Below are 27440 nucleotides of genomic sequence, written 5' to 3'. Positions count from 1 at the left end.
TCAATAGAAATAGTCTTCAATAATGCCGCAACACTTTCATTGTTCTTTTTCAGCAACCAGCAACTGGGATTCCTAATTTACATAGTTTTGAGGAGAATGTAACAAATTTCAATTTGCCATTTCTTTTATGAAGCTTCAAAGTAAGATATAATTGAGGGAAACCTGCTTGGGTCTCCTTCAATCTCAGACTTTCCCTGTCTTTAATAAACAGTATATATTTAATGTTCAAAATATGATACAAACTGGAGAAAGATCAGTTATGGCAAAGAATTTTACAAGTCATACAAGTCACAAGAGGTAGGTGGGTTGAATTTGTTTCTGCAGCTAAGGTGAATAATTAGCCTGATTTTTCCCCTCCCCATAAGCAGGTAGAGATGGCATGTTTTGATCATATCACATTCAGAAAAGCCCTATTAGATCAAACCAAAAGCCTAACTACTAAAACATCATTGATTCCTCAATAAACAGCTAGACACCTCAAAGAACTACACATGAGAGAAATAATCTTCCATGTTCTTGATCCATGTCAGAAACAGGCATTCTATGATTGTAGGACAGCAAGTGTCCCTTACTAAAGATTACAAAGATTCATTCTTTCCAAGAAAGAAAATATGTAGCATTATCAAATAAAATAACAATACACTTAGAATACATGAGGTAACTGGTGTATGTTGGGGTAGCAGAAGGGGGTAGGTTGCTTATACTAACACTGGATTCTTTGAGAACAAGAAGCTATTTGAATGGTCATGAAGCTATATGAATGGTTATGTAGTATCTCAGGAAGTTCTCAGGAAGAAAATCTCTAACCTTTTTTTAATATGTTTTTATTAGGCTATAAAGTATTATAAAATACAAAAGCAAATAAGAGGACAGGGAGAGGGACGTGGAAAGGGGAAAGAAAAGTGAAGAAGGGTAGGGAAAGAAAAAAGAAGCATTGACTTCTGATTCTATCTGTTATAGTAGAATAAGGCATTAACAACAAATTACAACTTTTTGTTTTACCATAATAGTTTGAAGCAGTCATTTGTATAAGGTCTATCAATCTAACCTCTAAAACCCAGAATCAAAGTTTCATTCTTTTCCATCTCAAGCATGAAGTTTAGAAGAATTTTCTATGTGGAAACAAAAGTATTTATGTTCTTATCTTTGAAGAGAGTAGTCAATTTTGCCATTTCAGCCAACTCCATCAGCTTCTGCAACCATTCTTCTATGGTAGTGTCCTTTCATTTTTGTGCATACAATGTGCACAAAATGTGCATGCTGCTGTCATCATATATATTAACAAAGTTCCAAACTTATTCTCCAATTCCTTTTCCAATAGAACCAAGAGGAAAAGTTCTGTTCTCATATTTATCTCCATTTTCAGGATTTTCTGTATTAAGATATGGATCATAATCCAATTATTTTTGCTTTATCACATGTCCACCATAGATGGAAAAGGTCCCTTCTTTGTTTTCACACTTCCAACATACATTTGACATACTTTTATACATCTTAGATAACTTATCTGGTGTTAAATACCAATGGTGTTAAATCTCTAAACTTGAAGGAGTCCTTTGTCAAACTTTTTAACAATTAGACAGTGATAGAGGAAACAAATTTGTTAGGCTGGATGGAGTCCCACTTTGTCCTGTATTGCATTTTTATTGTGTCTTATACTGTGACCTATCAATTCAGTCTGGAGGCAGGGGGCACCTAAACTGAATGAAATAATTAAAATAAATAAGCATATATTTTAAAAGTAAATGCAACTTTCATCTACCCACCGCCACATACACAATTTGACCTCATAAACTTTTCACAGCTTTTAATTTAAACATTGGAATTAATATTTGGTTGTTTGGTTGTTTAAATTATATCCCACCCATGACTCTTAATTATGAATCAATGGCTCAAAAACCTGTTTATGATTTTTAAAAGAGTGTACCTTCCCTGTTCCATTACTCCAGCTTCTAATACATGCCTATAGCCTGTCTGTTCGTTCAATCTCCAAGTGGTTTAACTAGAAACATTGCAGAATCTAAATTGCTCCCTGTCTGAATAAAAAATGAGAATCCCAAAGGTCCAGGATGACCTTCAAACCTATGGCCCACAATTGCATTTCAACCCTGAAAAAATATTTCCTGATTTAATATCTGTTAGTCACAGTTACATCATAACCTCCCTCCCTCCCTCCCTCCCTCCCTCCCCCCCCCCCCTCTCTCTCTCTCTCTCTCTCTCTCTCTCTCTCTCTCTCTCTCTCTCTCCCTCTCTCTCTTCAGCCTCAAATTTCTTTGAATACCACTATGGATTAAATCTTAACTAAACAATCCTTCTTAGCATTTAAGCAACATGAAAGTACTTTTACCAAGAGTGTACTTTCTTTGTCTAAAAGCAACTAGACAACTTTAGGTCAGAGAGAAAGAAGGTGTTTATTATGTGCCTACAAATTGTTTGTTTATACACATTATCAAAATACTTGGCAAACTTTGAAACGAATGGCAAACCACATTGTGTCAAAGAATATTTATGGACCATTTTTCGGTAAGTATGATCTGAAAGCTTGTAATCCTCAACAGGGGACTTCCCACAAATGAAGTATGAGATGATAAACCAGTATGAGTTTGGACCGAATGAATTAAATATAAGGGCAGATGATCACAAGATGCTTCACATATTTCAGTATTAATTTATCACACTTTAAAAAAAAATAGAGTAGATTCCAAGGGGATGAGTTTGAACCTAGTCCTCTCCTTAACACACTAATTTTCTACTCAAGTGAAGGTTTATTTAATTTCCTTGCTTGGTTCAGAAAAAAAAAATCATTCAGTCACAACCGCTCCAAAGTGGAACAATCACCAACTAATTCCCTTATTTTAGCATGTTTATCAGAGGTCCAAAAAAACAAGGCCCTCTGGCTTAGATACTTACAGAGACAAAATAACAGAATTGGAAGGGACCTTGGAGGTCTTTTCATCCAATGTCCTGGCCAAGCCAGTGACCACATACCATTCTGCACAAATGGATGTCCAATCTCTTAAAAACTTCCAGGAATGGAGCATTCTCAACTTCTGAAGGCAAGCTGTTCCTTGGTTGTAAAAAAAAAATATTGAAAATAAAATATTGAAATAAATCAGCCTTCCTCAACCTTCCAGAACAATTGGATTACAACTCACAGGATTCCTGGTTGGATAGGACTAAATACGTATGTGTAAGGGAGCTTAATACATTTCCATGAAAAGTGGTTCTTCTTTATTATTTTCCTTCCTCTTTGGTTTTGCTTTGCTTTCTCTTTCACTGTGCTTCTGAGTCTATCGTCTGTGTTATCATGTCCATAAATTTTTTTTAGGCTCCTTTTTATTTTCTCTCCTGACATTCATTTTCTTTTGTAGATTCTAAAAACACGAGAAAAACAGAGCAGCTTCCATATTCCTTTACAGGACAGTAATCTAACAGCTCACAATAACCTAGTCAGGAAATATGGTGCTCCCATAAAGCAGAGGAGTTCATCCTGGGATCCTAGGGCAACATGTGGCCCCCATGATGGCTTAGATGCTCCAAGCTATGAGCATCATCAAAGGTTCCTAATGAATTTTAATTGGTAATATGACAGCAGGATTCTATATTTAACTCTGTGGGGAATAATCAAATGCACTGCAATTAATTAAGTGTGGATTTAAATTTAATCAAATTTAATTTTTAGTAAGTCCCTACCCACCTTGGAGAGTGTACTTGTGGCAATTCACTTGACTTAAAAATTGTTTCCTAGTCCTGCCTTAAAGAAAGTCAGTCTATACTGAATTACATGGAACAAGTGTAAATGAATGTCAGCAAATAAAATTACTTTGAATATTGCAGTGTGCTAAGTTCTCTCACTGATGCCAAACACCCAAATCTAGAGTGTAAAAAGTATATGACGAGCACATGAAGCAGAGACAGTCCCATCGTAACTCCACCTTTCCTTAAACTCTGATAGGCTGAAAACCCTGATGCACAGAGATGTTCTTCCTTGGGCATCACATGACTCACCACAAATCTTGAAGGCGGATCCTCAGGGAAGAGAGTGATGGTGGGAGGCAGGAGGAGCTTATTTCCCAGTAGCTCAGGGAGGCATGGGCAACGTAGAAGCAAGCATGGCTCTGTTTCTCCTCAGCCTGTGGCTTCTCTTGGGGGCTTGCTTAGGGTGCCAGCATGCCCTCTGTCAGTGCTCGGACAGAATGGCATTCATCTGTCAGGAGAGTGAGGTGACCTCTGTACCACGGGACATCCCCAGGAATTCCACTGAACTGTGAGTAAAAAAAGAGAAGCAGACAAAAAAAAAGCCAAGTCAACAACAGCTTTTGTTCTTGTCTCTCTGGGTCAGCTTCTCATTTGATAGGTCCGGTGAACATTTTCAATGTGTTTGTGTGGGGTGGAAGCTTTTGGGGATTGATGATTCTTTCAGAGCACTGCAGCCCTTGAAGTTCATTCCCATGGTATTTTGCAGCTGCAAAGATAAGCCACCTCAGACAGAAGTTTAAAACAAAGTTTCTTTTGAAAGCAGTGGATGCTTTCGAAGTAATTTATATCAAAACACCCAGTACTTCCTCTCTAAAGCTTGAATTTTAGCGCAGTTGAAACTGAACAGAGAACATCTGCTTGCTAAGAAGTTAGAAATCTGACAATGGTCACTTCTTCAGGAAGAAGGTATAGGTTTCTTGACATAAATTTGGTGGTTTGTGTTAGGATCACACAGTACTTTGCAGAGTTTTGTAAAGAGGCAGGGTGACTCTTACAAAAGTCAGTGGAGCAAATGGTCCTTGTGAAGAACAGCTAATGAGAATAAATGAGACAGTTTCTCCAGCGGAAGAGTTTCTTAAAGTTTTCATTCATTTTCTACAGACATGAAGCAATTTACAAATTGCTTCCACGCTCTCCTGGAGCACCAATGCTGTTACTACCTTAAAAATAATTGTATTTTTTCCATCTCAAAAACAGAACAGTTTCTCCATCTGCCTGCAGAGTACAAAAATGTGTCCATATCTGTGAAGGTACAAAAAGAGTTTATAGCCTTAAATCTTGTTTGATGCAGTTGAAGCCTTTAGATGTCTCAGAGTTCAGTGGAGCTTAATCCCAAGAAAGTGGGTCTAATGTGACCGTCCTAATGAACCTGATGACATAGCTGTAACTGCAGAAGAGCTGCCTTACATCAGTAAAGTTTTACAGGATTATTGGGATCTTTACAAAAAAGGGACCTTGTAAGTGAATTTGTAGTTGTTGTTGTTGTTGTTTTTCTGGGCAAAGATCAATGCAACTATGTACCAAAAGTGAGAATGTATAAAATTTAGACATGAAGATTTCTTCTCTAAATAAAGATGTAATTTTAAAAATATCATATTTTCATGCAAGTAATAGCAAAAAAGTAAATAGCCTGAGAGACAACTGAAAGTGAGATCATCTACTAGCAAATTTGTGTCTGGCTGCACCGCTTTAGTGTGCAGGTTAGAGTCACCCCTCAAAATGAAAATGTGTGTGTGTGTGTGTGTATTTCTTTCTTTTTCTTTCTTTTTCTTTCTTTTTCTTTCTTTTTCTTTCTTTCTTTCTTTCTTTCTTTCTTTCTTTCTTTCTTTCTTTCTTTCTTTCTTTCTATGTGGTGAAATAGCATTAATGGAGAAATATGATATTGAGCAGCTCAAATACACTTTCAGGACCTTTCCATGGCACATACATTGCCCAGCAACTTTTGTTTCTATTGCGATCTCATAATATTGCCTTTATCTTATCCCACTCTCCATTCTTCATAACTGACACAGCTTAGAGTCAAATATTTATTTCATTGTCAAATTTATATGGCTGCTCATCTCACACAAAAGTAACAAAGAATGAAACCACCAATTAAAATGTTCTACAAAAGCAGTTAGAAATCATAAACACAAATAAGTTCAGGTGAGGGAATGCATAATTGGGGACCCTCCATAATTAAGCACAGTCCAAAACAAGCCCATCAGGCAGCTAATTGGACAAGATCTCCTTTAAAGCAGCATTGACATTTGTGGGGACTGTGAAAAAAATAAAAGAAAGGGGGGGGAGTCTCCCTTTGGATTAGGTTGGTAATTGTTTTTCTTTGGAAAAGAGCAAGGAACACATCTCAACAGCCTCACACATCTCAACAGTCTACACCCCAAAATACAATTCACCATGGAAATGGAAGCTAACAACCAACTTCTCTTTTTGGACATCCTAATCTACAAAAAACCCAATGGCTCCCTAGGACACACCATCTACAGGAAAGAAAACACACACCAATCATTACTTAAACGCACAATCCCATCACCACCCTGCACATATCGACTCTGTAGCTAAGACCCTCATCTCCAGAACCAAACGCCTAGCCGACAAAGATCACTGAAAATTGAATTAGACACTCTCACAAACATATTAATCTCTAACGGATTCCAAAGAAAAACAATTACCAACCTAATCCAAAGGGAGACTCCCCCCAAAAACCAAGACATAGAACAGGACAACAGCATCGCCCTCCTCCCTTACATCAAAGGCACCACAGTTAAAATCAGCAAAATTCTCCACAAGCACAATATCAAGACAGCTTCAACACTGACCAAAAAATAGTCAACATCTTAAGAAACCCCAAAGACAAAATCCAGCTAGAAAACCAAGGAGTCTATGAAATATCATGCAAAATCTGCCCTGCAACATACATAGGACAAATGAACAGGAGAATAAATGCCCGCATCGCAGAACACAAGAATGCAGCAAGAAAAAAGAAAAAACTTCCTCCCTTTTCCAGCACCTTAAAGCTACAGGACATGAAATTAATTTTGAAGGAACCAGGTTAATCTCCAAAACAGAACAGTTCAACAAGAAAATAATTATGGAAGCTATCGAAATAGAGAAACACTCCACAACATGAAAAAATGTGATGATACCTCCTGCCTAGCAGACATCTGGAAACCAGCCCTAGTCAACAAACGAGCCCCACCCACCACCCATTACAACACAAAACAACAATAGACACACAGCCAGCACCAATCAGCACCAATCTACCAATCATGATACAACCACACAACCAATCATTCCACTTACTGAAACAAAGCCAGCACTCCACACACACACACCAAGATTTATAGAAAGACAGCAGCTCCGATCACACTTTAAGCTCAAAATCCAGCCTGAAGATGGCGAGTGAGACAGAAAATCTTAGTCATAGTGTAGAAATGAGCAAACCACCACCCCACATTTCTATCCTAGATAGAAATTATGCTATCAATTACATTTTAGTCTTCCTGAGTCTTTTTACCTGAGGAATAATCACAACTCTGCTTTAGATTTTGTTTGAGACTAAATTTCCACAGCAGTGTGCAGTCTGTCTCTTTGTAACATTTATTCTTCTCAGCTGTTCCTCTCAGCTGTTCTTATGCAAAAGTATTCACTCTACAATCCAAATTTGGTAGAAAAGTAGATGGATGAAAGGAAAAGATAAAAAGTGTCCATTAATCAAACGCTTAATAGGCATTGGACCAAATATTGATTCAAGTCTTATTTTGAGAGTTCAAGAACAGTGTGAAAAGTCATACCGGCAATGCCTGGAAGAGCATGTTAAGCCCTAAGGATTTAATAGAAAGATAGACCATATAAAATCAAGAGGTTCAAAAGAATTATTTAATGCAATCAAATTCAATCCCCACTCAATGCAGAAATAAAATAATCAGGCAGGGAGGTAGTAGGATTTCTTTTCCTCTTTTCTCCTGAATCACAGAAAATGTTCCCCATAACCTTTTTCTGGTTAGGCTCCTTAGCCTGTTGAGCTGAGTCAGATGGTCAGGATGGGCTACTGTAGTCCCCCTTTCTGTTTTCAATGACTGTTCCATTTATGCATAAATATCAATGAAAGCAATTCTTTCTCTGGATTTGTATGGTGTGATTAATTCTATCATGGAAAGATTTAGCTGGTCCTTTTGTACAACATACTAAACTTGGTTAGTTGCAATTGTGGTTGTGGTATTGTGGTACGTATCTGTGCTTTATAAAATGGGTTTATTTACTAAACAAGTGTATTCACCAAATAAAGCAGGTCCAATCATCATATACAGGCCTGCACAGATTTACCTTGGGAAAAATCCCACTGAAGGCAACACTTACATTAGAGTTCACATACTTACTCATCAAAGTGTTTAGGCATTCAGAGTATGATGTGGAAATGTAGCAAAAATCTCCAAACCACCACCCCCATTTTACTCTAATTATTAAATAAGACTACTTCTATTAAACATCAATATGAAGATATTGCTCAAAATATGCATTTCACAAATGCGATAAATAAAGCAGTTTGTGCAGTAACTTTCTGCAGAGAATAACAGAATAACAGAAAGGGGGAGTAGATTATTACAAAATGGTTAGATTAATTTATAGAATACTAACCCTCTCTTTTAGTGACTTGAGTTTATATATTTGCTTAAATGTGATATGGTCTGATTTTGGCTTACAGTTCTGCAATATTCAGATACATATATGCTCTGGTGTGCTTTTATAGATCTCATAACGTGGGTATTCAGATAAAGGAGTCATTTCTAATACAGAAACAAACTCATTTGAAATCATTGCCAGCTCACTGCTATCTAGCATGCTATAAAGTAAAATTTAGATGACCTAGCATTATTATTGCAAAGATATCGCTTGAGAATATCCACAAGTACAGTGTGCAGTAAATATGATAGTGTATGCATATAAGAGAGAGAATATAGTCAATATTATAGAGTAATATAATGATAGCATGCCAGATGTTGAATATTAGATATTCAGAAATGCCTTCTGAGCCAAAGAGCTCACTAGATAATCTAAACGAGGCACAATTCTTACTATAGTGAGGATAAAATGAAAAAGGAGATCAAAAGAATATGGGAATCTCTCAGGGTTTCTTTTCAAGAAAAAATGGGTGAAAAATAAGTAGTAAGAGAATATAAATAATTTATTAAATCTACCCAACAAAGTGTCCTACAAAGATCCAAGGCAATGCTTCTCAACGTTGGCAACTTTAAGATGTGTGGAATTACCCAGCCAGCAAAGTTTAGCCTTTCCTAGTCCCTAGAAATGTGTTGTACTTTTCTGACTGCTCCCCCACAACTCCAATATCATTAGCTTGTTTTTAACAAGTACATATGTTAGAACCTTGTTTTTTGGCCAACATTTACATGACAGCCTGAGCTAAGTACACTGTTTTCACACTAGAAACAACAACGATAGAGCTTATAGAAGTTTCCTGCCCTCACTAGTTTGAAATATTCCTATGAATTTCACAAGCAATCAAGGTTGCAGAAGATTGTTGGTGCTCTTTGTCTGCTAACTATAGAGTCTAGACAGGGATGATGAGAAGCCTAAGCAAAAAGTTGGAATATAGACATCCAATGCTGATTTGCTCGCTCAGTTTTACCTTTGAAAAACAATTCTTTTAAAAATTACTGTCCATCTGATGACACATCCTTTAAGTAGATTGCACACTGAAAGATCCGAATTTATCTGCCAGGAATTTTCAATCATTTCTGCTGTCTGATCTATGAAATATAAAAATAGGGATGAGGTATATTTAATGTAATTGCATTCATCAATAGACTTCTCTACCAACCAAAGGCTTGTAATGCATTGCAGACATCAATAGAAAAACCTTCAGATTAAACAAATGCATGTATTTTTGAACCTGGAGCATTCTATAAATAAATTTACTTAAGAGGTCAACTCCCTAGTCTGCTCCTTGAAATAGCAGTGTCTGGAAGTCAGTTATAAGGAGATTTATTACTGGGAAGTTGTACCAACTGTCTCTATTAAGTTTAAGTTGGGACATTTCCTTCCAAAAGACAGAACCTATGAGGAACCATAACTTTTTTGGTGAAAGGTAGAAAACTGTCTTGATTTCTGCTTCAAAAAAAAAATTTGTCCTGTTTTGATTTTTTTCCCGTCCACACTGGTGGCCATTGATAACTATGTTTGGTCTTACATCATCTGCATTGCACTATTTCTAAGATTCACCCTTTATCTTTACTTAATGGTACAGGATAATTTATGGAGAAAATTAGTTTCCTACTCATTTAGCACCTGCTTCCTATTATAGCAATAGCAGTTATACTTACATATCACTTCATAGTGTTTTTACAGCCCTCTCTAAGTGGTTTACAGAGTCAGCATATTGCCCCCAATAATCTGGGTCCTCATTTTACCGACCTCGGAAGGATGGAAGGCTGAGTCAACCTTGAGCCTGGTGAGATTCGAACTGCCAAATTGCAAGCAGCCGTCAGTCAGCAGAAGTAGCCTGCAATACTGCACTCTAACCACTGCGCCACCTCGACTCTCTCACCACCTCAGTCCCTATTATTTACTTCAAAACAGAGCAACATATCTGCTAAAATGTATTGCCTAAGCCAGGGGTGTCAAACTTGCATTGTCACGTCGTCACGTGATGTATCGTGACTTTTTTCCCCTTCGCTGAACCCGGGTGGGCATCGCCAGTGCTTGACACATCCGCTCGCAGGCCACAAGTTTGACACCCCTGGTCTAAGCCAACTGCCTCTCTGTCCACCTTCTTAATCAGGACTAGTCCATTAGCTCTAGGACAGCCATTCCAGACTACCAGGTATTTTTTTTATTATTGAATTTATAATCCACTTCTCTGTGTATTCCAACATCCAAGTGAGTTTGCAATAGTAACAAAACTGAAGTTTCTTTCTCACCTACCTAATAATCTAACTTCTAAGAGCCAAATCTTCAGAAAGATATTTTCTGTTGACTGACAGTGGACAGGCTCATAGCAGGTGAGGTAACCCTGCAGATTACCAGAGTCTAAGCCATTTCCGGCTTTAAAGGTCAACAACTTTAAACTGTGCAAGCCAGTGGTAGGATTCTTTTTTTTTTTTTACTACCGGTCCTGTGGGTGTGGCTTGGGGGCGTGGCTTGGTGGGCATGGCTTGGTGGGCATGGCAGGGGAAGGATGCTGCAAAATCCCCATTTCCTCCCAATCAGCTGGGAGTCAGGAAGCAGAGAATAGATGGGGTGGGGGCCAGTTTACTGGTTCTCTGAACTACTTCCACTACCAGTTCTCCAGAACTGGTCAGAATCTGCTGAATACCATCTCTGGTGCAAGCAGTTGTTATCACTTGGTGATTTCAGGCTTTTTCCTTAGTTAAAGATAGTGAAAATAAGGTGGAACTAACTGTTGGTAACTTTAGCCAGTACAGGTAGTCACTTTTGGCAGAATATTTTGCAAAAACAATGCAACTCAAACCTGAGCAAATTTCATCTCAGTCCCAAAATTTATTTTTTTCCCTAATTCATAGCACCTCTATTTATCTGTATTGAGTTTCAGCTTGTTCACCCTCTTCCAGCTCATTTCCAAGTAGGCAACATTCAAGTGTACTAAAAAGCTGGGTATCATCAGCATTCTGACTGTATTCAAAACCAAACTCCAAATTACTCCCACAGTGGTTTCGTGTATATGTTAAACAGCATAAGAAATAACACAGAGCTATGTGGAATGGCATGAAATCTTGAGTCATTCTGGACTGGATAGCCTCAGCATGGACTCTGAACTCCTGCAAAAAGTCTAAGACTTAATACTATGGCAAAGAAGAATAGTACACTACATAGTATTCCTATATTTCCCTTGTCACTCAAATGCAGCAGCATTCAAATTTCGCCAGTTTATGGGTGGCAATCCTGTATAGTTTTACGACCTCTCTAGGTTAAAGTTGCAGTTTAGACCCGATTTTAATTTCTGCTTTTTAACGCCACATCAGTTGCTTGTAATATTTCCATAGTTGTTGTTTTAACCATTCAGCCATGTCTGACTATTAGCTCCTTGTTAAGCACAGCTTCTTTCAGTTGTTGGATGTTCATCTTTGTATCAATTTTGATCTTATCGGTTCAGCATGTACTTTGCTTGCCCCTTCTTCTTGTTCCCCTAACCATTCCTAGCATCACTGACTTCTTCAATGAAGTTGCATGCATGACATGGCCAAAGTAAATCAGACGTAGCCTTGTGATTTTGGCTTCTAATGATGTGTCTGGTTTTATATGATTCAACATCTCTCTGTTGGCTGCTCTGGCAGTCCGTGGCATACCTAATAATTTACGCCAGCACCACAGTTCAAAAGCATCAATTCTTCTTCAATCAGCCATTCTTAGTGTCCAATTCTCATTCTCATACATCCTTATAGGGAAGACTATTCTCTAACTAACCTGCTTTTTATATTTATATCAATACCTCTGCTTTTCCAGACCTTATACGTGTTAACCATTGCAGTCGGCCTAAGGTTATTCTGCATTTGACTTCAGGAACAGAGGTATCATGGTGAACAACTTTTGATCCAAGGAAAATGAATTCTCTAACTAATTCCATTTCTTCTTTATTGATTTTAAACATTGCATGTCTATGTGCACCTGTTGTCATTATCTTTGTTTTCCTTATGTTAAAACTAAAACATTTAAATATTTAACATTTAAACATTCAAATATTTCTATTATCAAGCATTTAATCCTGAATGAAATTGCTAATCTAGTAAATATCACAGGGAGAGAAAGGACCAGCTTTTTCCAGTTCTTCTACCAGGATATTCTGTAATACAACAGGCTAGGGACTGACAATGAAGAAGTAGCCAAGTTGCAGCTTCCCATCATATTCCCACTTTGCCCTGCTATTTTAATTTTTGACCTTCAGCATTTAATATCCCTGCCCCTTGACTGCAATAAATATAATGATGTTTGTTTGTTCACTCAACTGCTTTTCCCACCATTTCCCTAATACATTTAATAATGCCAAACAAAAATCAAATAACAAAAAAAAGCAGTTCTTCCTGGGTTAGAATCTCAAAACACTCAATGTTTAGTTGTGTAGATGAACTTGTTGATTCCACTCAAGGAGCTCTCATCCCCTTTGATGATGACACCATCAGCAGGGAGTGAGGTCTTATTGAGCCTAAGAAGCAAGCTGACGAAATCTTTAGTCAGGAAAGCTCCTTATCGGGAGTTCTTCATCGCCATAATTCCACAAAGAAAACTGGAAGCAGGAAATAGCTGTTCCCTTCTGCAGAGATTCCCCCAGTGTGTGCTGGAGTGGGACTTCCCAAGGAAAGAAAGTGACCTGCTATTAGTGGTTCTTAACCTTGCTGCCTAAGGTAGCTTCTCACTACATTGGTCCTTTGGTAAATTAGTCCTTTGCTAAAGGTTGCCATGAGACCGATCTCAAAACATTTTTGTGGCTTGAAGATTATCAGAATGGTCAAAGGAAGAGAAGAGTTTAGGGGAAGAGGAGGATTTCAAGGGAAGTCCATAAAACCTGAGAAGACATTGAATGCAAGAATTTCACTGCAGTCACCCCACTCTCATTTTTCTCATCTCTCCTTATCATCTTTGTCATATGAGAGGCCAGAGAATGATTCAAAGTCTATTATTGAACATTAGAAATGAGATCTGGTTGCCAAGGCAGTTGTTATCACTGGGTAAAGCCATCAAAAAGGTTTTACTGCCAGCATATCCCTGAGGAATATAGAAGATTTACTGCTTATTCCTAGAGAAATTTGGTATGCTGTTTTTGCCAGGGAAGTAGCTTGCCAGAGAAATAATTTCAAGAGGGCATTTGTGCATAGCTTTAATAAACCTTATATAAGCTAGATGTCATTACCACTATGCAGATGATTTATTACTTATATACCATTCTCAGATAGGCTTGTACAGACAGTTAAGAGCTTTGGATAGCTGTTGCTCCTTAAATTATCTAACTGAATGCAGAAAAATCAAAGGGGTTCCTCTCCCCCCTCCCCCCCAAGGGTCTGGAAAAAAGGAAAATATAGAAATGGCGAATTGGGAAACATAAAAGTAGAGCAAGTATTATCTTGCATTAGCACTGTCCACGAGAGTTATTATCACTTGCATAAGTGGAAATCATAATACTTACACATTAAGGGGGAGATTTTTTTTTGTTTATTATGAGTCTATAATTTTACTTGTAAGGCAGGTTTAATGTGAAAGTGTATTCCAATACAGTGAATTATACTGTTCAACGTTAGCAACTCCTGAAATAGCACAATTCCATTCTACAATTGCTCTTATCACAATGAAACACAGGGCTTCTTGAGTTAGTGTCTCTCATGGGTAAGCAAACAAGGACTCTGTGTACTTCTTGAAATTCCTTGAAAGAAATACTTAAGACAAATCACAAAAAAAGTGGGAACAAACAGTTATTAAAACACAGATAAAAATGCCTCTACAAACAAAAGTCTGTTTCATTCTCAGGAATGAAGGGCTATGTTTATTTATTTACACAGTTAACATGAACATTGTTATTTAACATCTTCATTAAATAGTTAAAACCAATGATTTGGAGATTTGAAAATGTTTTGACGCTTGGCTGTTGTTTCAGTAAGTCAGCCGTGTTTTCCTTCATTATAAGCTGGACTATGCCTCTCATGTTATTTCCAGGACTCTCCCATAAAAACATTTCTTGGATTTCTCTACTGATTTTATTGATTTATTTAAAGCATTTTATGGCCACACAAATCAGACAATGTGGCAATGGATTTTAATAGGCAATAGGTTCTTTCAACTTCATTGATTCATTCTATGAATCAAGAACTTATGCACGCAAACGATAAGTGGCTCCCCCCTTTCTCTCTCTTTGTCTACTTTATGCATGTCACATGCCACTTAGCAACCTTTTTATATGATCAAAAATTGAGAGAGAGAGAGAGAGAGAGAGAGAGAGAGGGAGGGAGGGAGGGAGGGAGGGAGGGAGAGAGAGAGAGAGAGAGAGAGAGAGAGAGAGAGAGAGAGAGAGAGAGAGAGAGAGATTCTTCACCTCTGCCTCATCAACTCCCTGGACCATCTTTCTGGAATTGTTTGAGTCACCCTAGAACTTTTTTATTTTTCTATTTTCTATTCTATTTATTCTTCTCCATTTGTCAGTGCATAGGTGACATGGATGTTGCTTTTTTGGTGATTTAAATCCAGAGACTGAAGATCAGAAATAGAATGTAAAGAAAAGTTTAAATTTTATATCCCTTCAGAATGCTGTGAATCTCTACCTCTCATTCCATTTTGGGCTTAATTAGAAAAAAATCTGGAATTAGTTTCAGAATTAAAATTAATCCCATCCTGAATTTATTATGCTTCCACTGAAACATGAAAATGTTCACTTTTGAGTAGCCTGCATATGATTTTGCTGATCATTTGTAGCAGCTTTTAGAGCTTTCATTATGTATGCATGTATGCATGTACATATGTATGTATGTATAAGACGCAAGGTGAAGATTATGCAATGAGGCTTCAGAGGCACGTAGTGGCAAGGTGTAACACGCAGGGAGGAACAACAGGCACTGAAAGGCACAATAAAATAGATGACATTGTGTAACGGAACATCTGCACAGTATGTGACCTAGACCTTCCCAAGTGGGCGATCCCAGGAATGTTAGGGGGTATAAGAGGGCTAAAATACTGTGGGATTTTCAAATCTAGACAGGCTGGCAATTACTTGCCAAATGACCAGTTATTGTGGTCGTAGACAAGGACCAGAGGACAGCAGTGATGATAGACGTAGCAACATCAAGAAGGAGTATGAGAAGTTAGAGAAATACCAGAGCCAGAAGGAGAGGATGTGGAAAGTAAAGGCCAAAGTGGCCTTAGTGGTGTTAGGAGCACTTGGGACTGTGGCTCGAATAGATTCCAGAAACAACATCAGAGCTCTCTGTCCAAAAGAGTGCAGTGTTAGGAACAGCTAAGATACAGTGCATAACTCTCAAATTTGCAGGCCTTTAACAAAAGAACTGAGACTGAGAAAAACACACACCACCCATAGGGGTAAGAAGGGTTGTTGTTGTTGTTGTTGTTGTTGTTGTTGTTGTTGTTGTGTTGTTGTTGTTGTGCTGTTGTTGTTGTTGTTGTTGCAAAAAGCAATCTTCCTTCATATAAATACACTGAGTTTCTTCATATTATATGCATAATCACATCAAGATAATACAAGATAATGGTCATATACATTGGCAATGTTCCTGTATATTGACAAAGCATACCAAGACGTTCCTGGCATCTTGGTTTATAATTGATCATATCATCACTGCAATCTCATCCACTTACACAAAACCATATGCAGATCAATAAAACATAGGAGAAAGAAATCTTAATGAGGCATTCTATCTGATTTCATAAAATTGTGATCAAGAGGATCCTTTATGAAAAGGAAAATGCAAATGAGTGAAGAACTCTGCACATTTAGATATAAAAGAAAAAATAAGAGAGGATTTCTAATGCATTATGTGATTATTCTTCAAAAATAAAATCAAGTAATTTGGAACATAAAATGTGAATTATTAATTATAGGATAAGGACATTCATTGGGATAGTTTCAGCTTCCAGGAAAAAAAGGGAAAGCTATGTTATATTATTTTTTATTTCTTTAATACTAGAATCAGTGCACTGTTTAATTTCCTTCCCAGACCAAGCTCACATTAACATCAGCTAGATCAGAGGTAAGCAATGTTTGAAGAGGTGAGAGTTGCAACATAAACTTCTACCGTGTTTCCCCGAAAATAAGACAGGGTCTTATTTTATTTTGACCCAAGAAATATGGCCTTAGCCTTATTATTGGGGGGTGGGAGTGTCTTATTATTTTGGGGATGCAGGAGGCAGCAAGCATGGGACTGCATGTCCTGTCACCCCCCATCACCTCCCCTACCTGTTCTTTGCACCGGCCGAGTGGCTGGCCGGCACTGCTCTGACGTGTCCTGTCACCGCCCTGCATCGGGTTGGGCTTTCTTTGCGAGGGGGACAATCTGGGGAGTGAGAGATTTAGGAAGCCTGGGTTGGCGTGGGACAGTTTCTCCAGTGAAGTGTCTGATTCATTCCCAGGGGTGAGCGTTTTGGCTCCTCTCTGCCCCGGCTTGGAAGCTGCAGAGGAAGCCTACCATGCCCGGCGAGGGGGGGAGAGAAGAGACAACAAGAGAAGCCATGTCTCACTCCACACCTCTCACTTCTCCTCCACCCCACCTGCCACCCTTCTTGCTAAAGAGAAGGTGGGGAAGGGAAGTAGCCTGGATTCTGTTAGCATTGGGGTGGGGTGGGAGGAGTTGGGTTGCAAGACATGTGTTCTACCCAAGACTTGCAGCTCCATCATGTTTCTTGCTGTTTTGTCCAGGGAAGCACCCTGTAAAAAAAAAAATCTCATGAGTTCAACTTCCCTGGACGAAACAGTGAGGAACACGACTTCTCTCCCCCCCCCCCTCACCGGGCATGGCAGGCTTCCTCTGCAGCTTCCAAGCCAGGGCAGAGAGATGACAAAGGGTGAAACATTCACCCCTGGGGAAGAATCAGATGCTTCACTGGAGAAACAGACCCACGCCAGCCCAGGCTTCCTAAATCTCTTGCTTCCCAGATCGTCCACCTTGCAAAGAAAGCCCAACCTGATGCAAACGCCGCCTCCAGCCACTACGTTTCAAAATGATGATCTGCAGGAGGGAATTTCCTACACATTGGCAGCGGCATCTCCTCACAGGGCTTCTCCCGATGTCCCAGATGTGAAGCAATATCCCGTAAAGGAAGGCATGGAAATCCATACAACTGGGGATGTTGGAAGAAGCCTTGTGAGAAGACGCTGCTGCCAATGTGCAGGAAATCTCCCCCTCTCCACCTTCAGATAGTCTTGTGGGCTGGCCAGAGAAGTCTTCAATGAACTTCGTTCTGTCTGTGTCTGTGCAGGCAGCAGTGTCGGCAGCATCTCCTCACAGGGCTCATTCTTCCTTCTCTCTGGCTGATTCTCAAATATTTTCAAGCAAAACATTGCCAAGAGAGGGAAGTATCTCTTTTCCCTCCCTTGCCAAACTTTGTGTGTAGGTGTAACGTTTCACAAAGCTCCTTAATCCGCGGCTGCTGGGTCCCTCGCTTTGTGTTTTTTATACACATACCAACATACCCACCCTTCCTGGGAATGCTGTTTCCCACTCCCAAGATTCCATTTCCAAGGAAAGAAGAACACTGGGGCCACACTGGACATCCCCCCCTGCCCTGACTCCTGTCAGCCTCAACTTTGCTCCTGAAACCCTGCAGGCCACTTCTCTGCTTGAGCTTAGCCGAAGGGGGGGCTGAGGGCAAGGGTGAGATGAAGCTGATTGCTTCCCCTTTGCCTCCTCTCCCAAACGCAGTCTTGGGTGCAGCCACTTTTGCAGCAGGAGACTCAAGCCGGCCTTCCGAAGGGTACTGTAGCAACAGCTATCCACAATTTTTTTACCCTTATTTTGTTCCGATCCACGTGGCTCACTGGGCCAAGTGGGTCGGGGTGAAATAATGATAGGAAAATTGTGGATAACTGCTGCTACAGTACCCTTTGGAAGGCCGGTGCAAGGCGCATGGGGTGCATGACGACCTCCTGCTGCTTTTGTGGCCATAATCGATGGCAAAAGCAGCCACACTTGCTGGAGGCCATGGCCTAAGCAGCATCCACAAATCAGCTGTTTTTTGAATGGCAGCCAGATCGGCTCAACTGATCTGATTAAGGAGCCGAGAAGTGCTAAGGTGACCGGGGAAGGGAAGGGCTTCCTCCTGTACTTGCCACGGCACCCTTTCACTAGGGCTTATTTTCGGGGGAGGGTGTATATTTACACCCACCTCAAAAACCAGGCAAAAATCAGGCCTAGGCTTATTAGCAGGACATGTCGTATTTTCGGGGAAACCCAGTAATCTCAAAGGCTATAGGGCAGGGCTGTCAAACTCCTGGCCCATGGACCAGATGTGTCACGCGCTGACTATGCCCATGGCCGGTTTACCAAAGGGGGAAAAAGTCCCAATACGTCACATAACAAGACCATGATGATGTGTGTTTGACACCTCTGTTATAGAGCATCACCAGCAGTAACGTGAACTGTTGGGAGGGGAATGTTTTTGAAAAAAATTATTAGAAGAATTAAGAGTAGTTATAGAAATAGGAAGCCCAACAATATTAAATCATTTGCCTTCTCAACTATTCAGAGAACAGGAAGAAGCAACAATTCCAAAATCTGGCCATTTTCTACCAGATGTCAGTGGTATAATCTTGAGTTGCTAGGGATGCTGTTTACTTTCTATTATTTGATATCTTTGAGCTCCACCAACTGTAAATTAAATCCACAGTAGAAAAGAAAACAATATATGAGCAATTATATGTAAGAAAACTGCAGTTTGAAAGTATAATCATAGTTGGATAGAAATGAATAGCATCAAATTCCAACAAACAAAAGTCCCTCACTGAATTCATAATTTGCGAATTAAATTCTACTGCTGTGTGAAGGAATGATAGTCACTGGCTTAGAGGGCTTTAAAAAGAACTAAGAAATTAATGGAGGTCTAGAAAAGGCTATTAGTTAGCTAAATAAATGGTTCACCTCCTGAATGCAATTACATATTAATTGATGCAGGGCAAAGAGGCATTTGCTTGGTCACAATTAGGCCCAGGAATAAAGAATTAAATAAGGACAGGATTATATCCCATGGAGAGAAATTGCAAGACAGTGTATTTCAGATAATCTTTTGGGGAAACTTCTTAATGATAAGTGCTATACAGAATGGAAATAAGCCTTCTGGTGAAATGATGGTAATATTTCATTTATAAACCCTGTTTCCCTGAAAATAAGACCTAATTGGGCTTTTGAGCCCATGAGCTAAAATAATCCCCCCCCCTGAAAATAAACTCTCCCCAAAAATATTGCAATACAACAGTAGCCATGAGGTGACCACGCTCGCTGCCTCCCGCACCTCAAAAATAATAAGACCTCCACGAAAATAAGGCCAAGTGCTTATTTTGGGGGGTCAATAGAAAATAAGACCCTGTCTTATTTTCAGGGAAACACAGTATGAGTATAAACCCAACTTGTTATTTCCTTTTGGGATAAGCAATGTTGCACAAAATCAAAAGCACAAACAAATAAAAAATATAGTTAAATGCAGTTACAGCAACACCAGTCTTCATAACACTCCACATTTTTCTACTCTTTTTTAAATAACTTCTCACTTCTATCTTTTTTGAGGATCTCATTAACTTCATCTAATCTTGACTTTCTTCGGTACCCCCTTTTTCTGGAGCCATCCACCCTTCATACATTTATAACTATTAAATAATATTTGAATATTTTTGTTATGTGATCCTCATTCATAATCTCTCTGTAGGAGAAACCCAACTCAATGTGCTGACTTTTATATTGGCCATTTACTTTAATATGCAGTCCATATATATTCATTCAGCACTGAGTTATTCTTTATTTTAATGCTTTTTATTTTACCATACACACTTACTATTTCCTTCATTCAAGCTATTTTTATTTTATTCCTGAAATATCCACCTTTTGCTTCCATACAATAGAACAAAATGGGCAAAAGCTCTCTCTTATTCACAGCCATTTCTGCTTCTCTCAGCAAACATTCATTACTCCCAAAACAGTACATAACTTGCCAATACCACTCTACTGGTATTTGCATATCTTAAAATTTGTCCTTCCATTTCTCATCTTTAGTGAATATTATATGAATGTACACAAATATATCTATGTCTTCAGGTGTTTTTTTTTAACTATTTAACTTGCAACTGTTCATTTCATGTTCCTTGTCAAACACAGCTATTTTGGACTTTGGTACATTTCTTTTCAAATCTATACTTATTACATCACACATTCAATCTAACATTTCATTGCAAGTCAGTTGCATAGTCAGCCAACAATACAGAATTGACTCTATACCCTCCGGGGAGATGGGGCGGTCTAGAAATTTAATAAATTATTATTATTATTATTATTATTATTATTATTATTATTATTATTATTATTATTATACATACATACATACATACATACATATGTACGCACGCACGCACGCACACACGCGCACACACATGCTTTACTTTCATTATATATCATTATTATTGTTTTCATGGACTGTCAATTCCATATTCTGTATTATTTGGCTAATAAGTGTAAATACATAGACTTATTAGCCAAATCTGCCCCTATCCAGATAGTGCCAACTTTAATGTTTCCTGATTATATTATACAGTGACAAGAAATTCTGGACTCAGTCAATAAGCTTTAATCTCCATTATTTAACTTTTACCCTTTTAGCCCACATTGAAGTCTTTCCCCCATTTTCTATCCTTTAATCTAAATTATCTAGAACTTCTAATTTTCTGTTCTGTCCCTTTCTATATGTCTTTTGTCTACTAGCTCTTGTTGCTCTGTTAAGAGAATTTTCCCTCTGTACCACCAACAGCAAATTTAAAGATGGGTGAGGACATTTGTTTTTATTCGCTTGCTTTGGTTTTGTATATCTGAATTTGTGTTAAATTTACTAGAGTCTGTGGGGACTGCACAAACTGCACACTCATTTTAAACTCACAACAGCAGATGGGAAACGCTTCATGTACTAGTATTTCTTGTCCTCCCTTTGCTGTTTCAAAGCAAAATCAGTCTCTACAAATATATTTCCAGATTACAATCTCACAAAAGGGAGTGAACTGGAATTCTACAATGATTTGTATCAAGTGCTTTTGAAGAGTCTTCTCTGAAGAAATGTAATTAATTTCCTAAAGCCAGAAGCAAGATTTTCTTTTCCATAATGTTTCTAAGCTGCTGGAGAAGCTGGGGTGGTTTTTTTTTTATTATTCAATTGTTACTAACATTTCTGTGCCACTGTACTCCCAATGGCTAGAATAGTGCACTTAAAAAAAACCAGAGGATTAAAAGCAACAGGACAGTAATAAATAATATACATCCTACTGATGTTGACCATCATGGGAGAACATTGAACATTCCCCAAATCAGCTCACCCAGAGTCATGGGAGACTCTTTTTTTAAAGTTTTTTTTATTTTTATTTTTCAAGACAAACACAACATATCCACCTTTACATACTATAGAAAGTGTATCAGTTGGTTACAAAAAAGCTTACGTGCATCTCTTCCACAGTCAAGCATACTTCATATTTAACTCAAGTATTTTAGACTCAGATATTTATACATGTTACCATCATCATACCTCCATTTTCATTTGACTATAATTGTTTAAACGTCTTTCATCATAAAATATACCAAGATTTAATACATAACCACATACTGGCATTTCATTTACTGTTTCTAAAACCCTCCAATAAAACTGAATCTTTATATCCTATTCTAGCTAAACATCCGTAATATTCAATAACAAAATTTTCTAATCCTTCTTTCCAAATCATTATTTGCAATTTACATCCAATTTCCTTATGTTATACCCATACCTATATATACGTTATTATCATTATCCCTCCTTTATTTAACTATATCCTGTATCATAACATTTCCCCCTAATATTCAAAACTTAACTATGTCTAACATAGTTCTTTTTTTTTAATTAACCTTTATGTATAATCCCAAAGAATTTCTAATCTTCCTTTCATGGGTACCATTCAATATTCATATCCCATTATTGCTTATCATGACACTACACGTTGTATACATTATTATTATCAATTATAATAATAATAAATTTGGATTTATTAGCCGCTCCCTTTCCAGGCAGGACTATTATTTGTTTAACTATATCTATTATCACTAAATTTCACTAAGTTTAACTAGTTTTAAATTATACACTTCCATGTATCAACCTGTATCTTTCCAATAGCAAAACAGTCTCATATCTTCCGCTATTTCTGGTATCAGTCCTCTAATCATCTCTTTAATGAACTTTGTATGGACTCCTCTTAGCAACTCTTTGCTTACAAAGTCTCTCATGTAATTTCGATGCCCTTCTTCTGTTTCCTTAATCAGCTTACCTTTGATTGTCGGTGGTGTTATCAAAACTGTTGCTAATAAGATTTCTCTCTTTAAGTCCATAAATTCTTTTATTTTTTCTTCTTCTGTATCTTGCCATCTGAGGTACGTTTCCCCTCCATTTAATTCCTCTTTCAGTATTCCACTCTTTCCGTTTTCAGAGACAAACCAATCACCTCTTTTTATAGACATTCATTAGGAATAAAGTAGTCTTTATATATGGAAGCCATCTATTCTGTAAAAAGGATACCACCATTGAGCCAGCCCTGCTATGAAGTACCTATAGATGGAATTCTTTCAGAAGTGGACTCCCAACATGACCTCTCTCTCCCCACCCCCTCTCTCCCTCTCTCTCTCCCTCCCTCTCTCTCCCCCTCTCTCTTTTCTTATTGGATGGGGAGATTCACTTAAGAGTAGGCAGTCTTGGAGATAAATCTTATGGATGCTGAGCATCTTTTCTTTTCGGAAGGAGTATTTTGCCTCCCCTCCCCTTTTTTATTCTTCATTATATAGCATATATAGAAATATGGTGATTGCATGAGGGTCAGTGAATGAATTTTTGTCACTCTGCTGAGCTTTGCACCGTGGTCTCCTAGACACAAACCAAACATTCTAACTAATGCATCACATGGGTTTTCCCCTTCCTGGATCCACCACTGGCCCTGTGGAGGAAGAATTTCTTTCTCAATGCTGCTAATCAGTGGCTTAGGACAAGGTATAGATTGGATTTTGTTTTTGTGCTTTTCTCACTAAATTGCTAAGTTTGATGCTTTTCAGAGTGTCTCTGCAAAACAAGGGTACTTGAATTTGAATAAAAATATGCTTTCCGTTGATAACATTTTAAGAATAGTTTTGGATAATGAGACTGGAAGCTTATTATTTTTTTCTATTTTTATTTTAACACAAAGTATCGGTAAACAAAATTTACAGCAAAGAAATGATTTGCAAAGAGCTGGAGTTGTTGACTCATGTCTTTTGCCTGTAAAATCATATACTCTCACTTACAAATCTGGTTTCCCAACAAGAACTATATGAATGAAAGTGGTCTATTTTTCCTTCTTTGAAAAAAAAATGGAGCTTAAGGTTTTTTTAAAAAAAAAGGAAATGCTTTATGAACTTTACATGCTGTGTCTCCTTCCCTCCCTGCTTTTAAACACACACACACACACACACACACACACACACACACAAATTATATAGAATCTGAAATAAAATATATTTGCATCTGCTTTTCTTTGTGAAATATTCAGAGTATCTAAATGGAGAAAAATAAGAATGCCGAATTTAAAACAAACTTCTCCAAATAGGAAGCCTGATCTTTTTGTCCCTCTAAAACTTTGTGCAAACTCTTTGCAGGTGTAAACTCTGGCTTCATTCCTTATTTTTGCTGATAACCCAGGTGGCTGCATTCTTTCAGCCTGGAGGACATCAAGCCACCAAATCTCTCCCTCAAATGAAGGCTGAAGGAATAGCATCAGCCTGCAGCTGGAGAAAGAGGGATGGAAAGAAGTCAAGGGGAGAGAGCTCCCAAAACCTTGAACTAAGTCTGCAAAGAAACAACTATTCATTCAGAGATATAATTGATCCAATAATTTAAGAAAGAAGAGATTTGAAAGGCATGCTCTCCTCCCCTCATTTGGTTTCGCTGAACATTAAAAAAAACTGGCAGGCCTTGGGATCTGCCCTTGAATAAAGCTTGTATTTGCTATGCAGAGACAGGGCATTGCTAGTATAAACACCTTCGTTTGGGAATTCTCTACTTAACATAATTATGGTTGCACAAAGTCTTTTCTGTTGCTAGCATCAGGGCTTATCCTGGGTTTTGGTGGTGGTGCCTCTGCCCTGATTATTCTAGTGTTATCCAACATAAAAATAGGATAGAAATTTGAAAAATGTGTCCTTTTGAGAAAAAAATATTACTAACACTAAAGTAATCTAACCAGGGACAATTGGTTTGCATAATATGGAACATTACAGCTCTGTGTGACATTATATACAGCATTCATCAATCCACCTGTTTTAATATTTTTCTTTCTTTAGAAAGGTGTTGAATAATACTGCACCCCTTGAATGAAACAACCCACCCTCTGTGTAAAAGGGTGCAGTTTCCATCAAGATGGTTCAGTTCTTATCTACTATAATGATAGCCCTCTCTGTAAAATGCACATTTTCTTTAATAATGGCAGCTACTTGGTTTACATTTGTCTCCATTCAAAAAGTACCTGAAAAAGTTGGAAAGATTGGCAGTTCCATTTACTATTCTCCCCTTTTCCAGCACAAAGAATTCCCCTTTATTCCTGAAATAGAAGCCAACCCACCCCTTCCATTTCAGGTTTGTGGTGCTTGTAAAGGTAGACAAATTTGGGACTTTTAAATTATTTCTAAATCAGTACCTGTAAAAGCACATGGAAGATCAGAAACTGAAAATAATCTATTAATGTAATGCTGTCATTTTAAAAGCTACACCAGTTACTGATTGGTTGATTTGTTGACTATGATTTATGTCTATTGATTATGTGCCATCAAGTTGTTGTTGACTTTTAATGACCAGATAGATAGATTTGTTCCATGTTTTTTTGAGTGCAATTGGAAAAACAGTGCATACAAACCATGAGAAGCATTAGTTCTATTCTATTCTATGTTTGTCATGTTGCATTGTTTCCATTTCTAGTTGTCACATTTTAAAGATATTGACAAAAGTGCACACTTTTCTGAATTTTGTGGTATAGTTTGCAGCTCAAAACAAAAATGTGCACATTGACTATTTAATATGGAAGAGAATACACTAAGCAAACCTAAGCATTTCAACAGAGAGAGAGAGAAGAGAGGGGGGAGGGAGGGAGGGAGGGGGAGAGAAGAGAGAGAAGGAGAAGAAAGAAAGATCAGTGCTAATCATAATTCCTCATCTCAGGAAAAAATAATTTTCAACATTATTTCCATTGTGGCCCTCCATCCTCCACTGGCAACAGTTTAAACATTTGTAGCTAGGCTGGACTTGCTATGCATTTCAAACTCTTTACTATGATTATAACACTTTGGGGAAATTTTAAGAGCCTCTATCCGTTTAAGATTCTGTGATCTATTTTAATTTGTCCTGCTCTATTAATAAGGGTGGCATGTTTTGTAATCCAAGTCTTCATGTTGTTATGAACATTGTCCAAGTCAAGGGGCAAAAGCTTCACATACTGTTTTTAATCTTTTTTTTCAAAATCTTGCTTTGGAAGAAAACTGTCAAGATAAACTGCTGATATGCATTCCAACTAATTATCCTTTATTTGTTGCATTATATATAGTTCTCCAAATAATATGACATTTTAATATAACTTATATAATCACGTCGTATGTGGACATCTTGGTGCCCTCAAGATTTTTAGAATGTCTATTCATTTGTGTGGAATTCATATGAACTGGAACCAGAAATGTGAAGGAGCAGTTCATGTGCTAAAACATGGTCTGAAAAAAATGCTGCTTTGTCTAATTCTACCAAGGACATAAGGATGGGAGAGAATGTGGTACTCTTTGTAAAGGGAACTGACCTTCTAGATCAAAAATTGAATTAAATATATTTATCTTTTGGTCAATTCACTTTGAATTTTGTAGTGTAGTTTCCAAATAGTTTGCAATCATACACAAACATGTATAATTATGAAAACTGTGTGGAAAAGGCACATTTTAGGGGAATAAATGAAAATGAATGTATCTGCATGTTTGTTTGTTTGTTTGTTTGTTTGTTTGTGTGCATGTATACATGGGTGCATGCATGCATATGTGTACATCTTTCTGACTAGTGCAGAAATACATAGAATGAAATTGATCCATGTGTTCAGTTTAAATGAAATATACTTGGCTGCTACTGAGCAAATCAGCTCTTCTGGGCTGAAATTAAAGTCCCTTTTTATATTCTGCTTGAGAATTATTGAATTGACATTTTAAGTCAAGATACCGTATGAGATTTCTATCAAAGGAAACTGTTGCTTTTCTATTGATTGGGATACTAGTTTGCCTTAGAACATTACGGGACACACTCCAAAATCCATGGAGTGAACAAAATTTTGTGTTAGAGTAATTTCTATCTCTCAAAGGTTCAATGCTGTGTTCTTGAAATTAAGCACAGGGCAGGGAGGCAGGAGAGCAACGCTTGCTAGAAACAGAAAGATAAAGACAATCTGTTGAAATGAAGGCTGTTCTCTCCCCCTTACCTTGCCTGCTTATCTACATTTCAGCCACAACACTGATAATAACACTTGCGTACTGTAAGCAATGCAGGCCAGTAATTTCTAAGCTCTATTTGTCAAGCATTTACCAAGAGAAATTCATTGATTTAATAATAACTGGCTCCAGTGAGTCCAGTTTGTGTGTGTGTTTGTGTGTGTGTGTGTGTGTAGACTAAATGTCCCATACCAGCAGGATTTCTTATATAACCTGTCTCCAATATGCACTGGTCTAACCTATCTTAGACTAGAGTTGTTCAAACTTGGCAGCTTTATGTGTCTGGTCTCAGAATTCCCAGAATTCCCCAGCTATCATGCATTAAAAAAAATCAGGAAGTGGGCTTAGACCAGGTCTGTCAAACTCGCGCCCCATGGGCCGGATGTGTCATGTGCTGGCCATGCTCATGCCCTGTTTAGCAAAGGGGGAAAAGTCCCGATACATGATGTGACACCAACATGA

The 27440-nt window shown here is 38.0% G+C and overlaps 1 protein-coding gene across 2 annotated transcripts in view; it reads left to right on the top strand.

The window, feature by feature from the left end:
- Positions 1-4014: 4014 nt before the first annotated feature.
- The window catches only part of FSHR (follicle stimulating hormone receptor), a 95243-nt gene continuing 71817 nt past the window's right edge, over positions 4015-27440 (top strand). For both annotated transcript variants that reach the window (XM_081943391.1, XM_081943390.1), the window contains exon 1: positions 4015-4267. In XM_081943391.1, coding sequence (XP_081799517.1) covers positions 4092-4267 — 176 coding nt within the window. In that variant the 5' untranslated portion in view covers positions 4015-4091. The remainder of the gene's footprint in view (positions 4268-27440) is intronic.

This window comes from Natrix helvetica (assembly GCF_964273705.1).
Source record: "Natrix helvetica genome assembly, chromosome: 2".
In the NCBI taxonomy this organism is placed as follows: domain Eukaryota; kingdom Metazoa; phylum Chordata; class Lepidosauria; order Squamata; family Natricidae; genus Natrix; species Natrix helvetica.
Note: the sequence above shows the minus strand (reverse complement) of the source record. Positions and strands in the feature narration are given on the sequence as shown.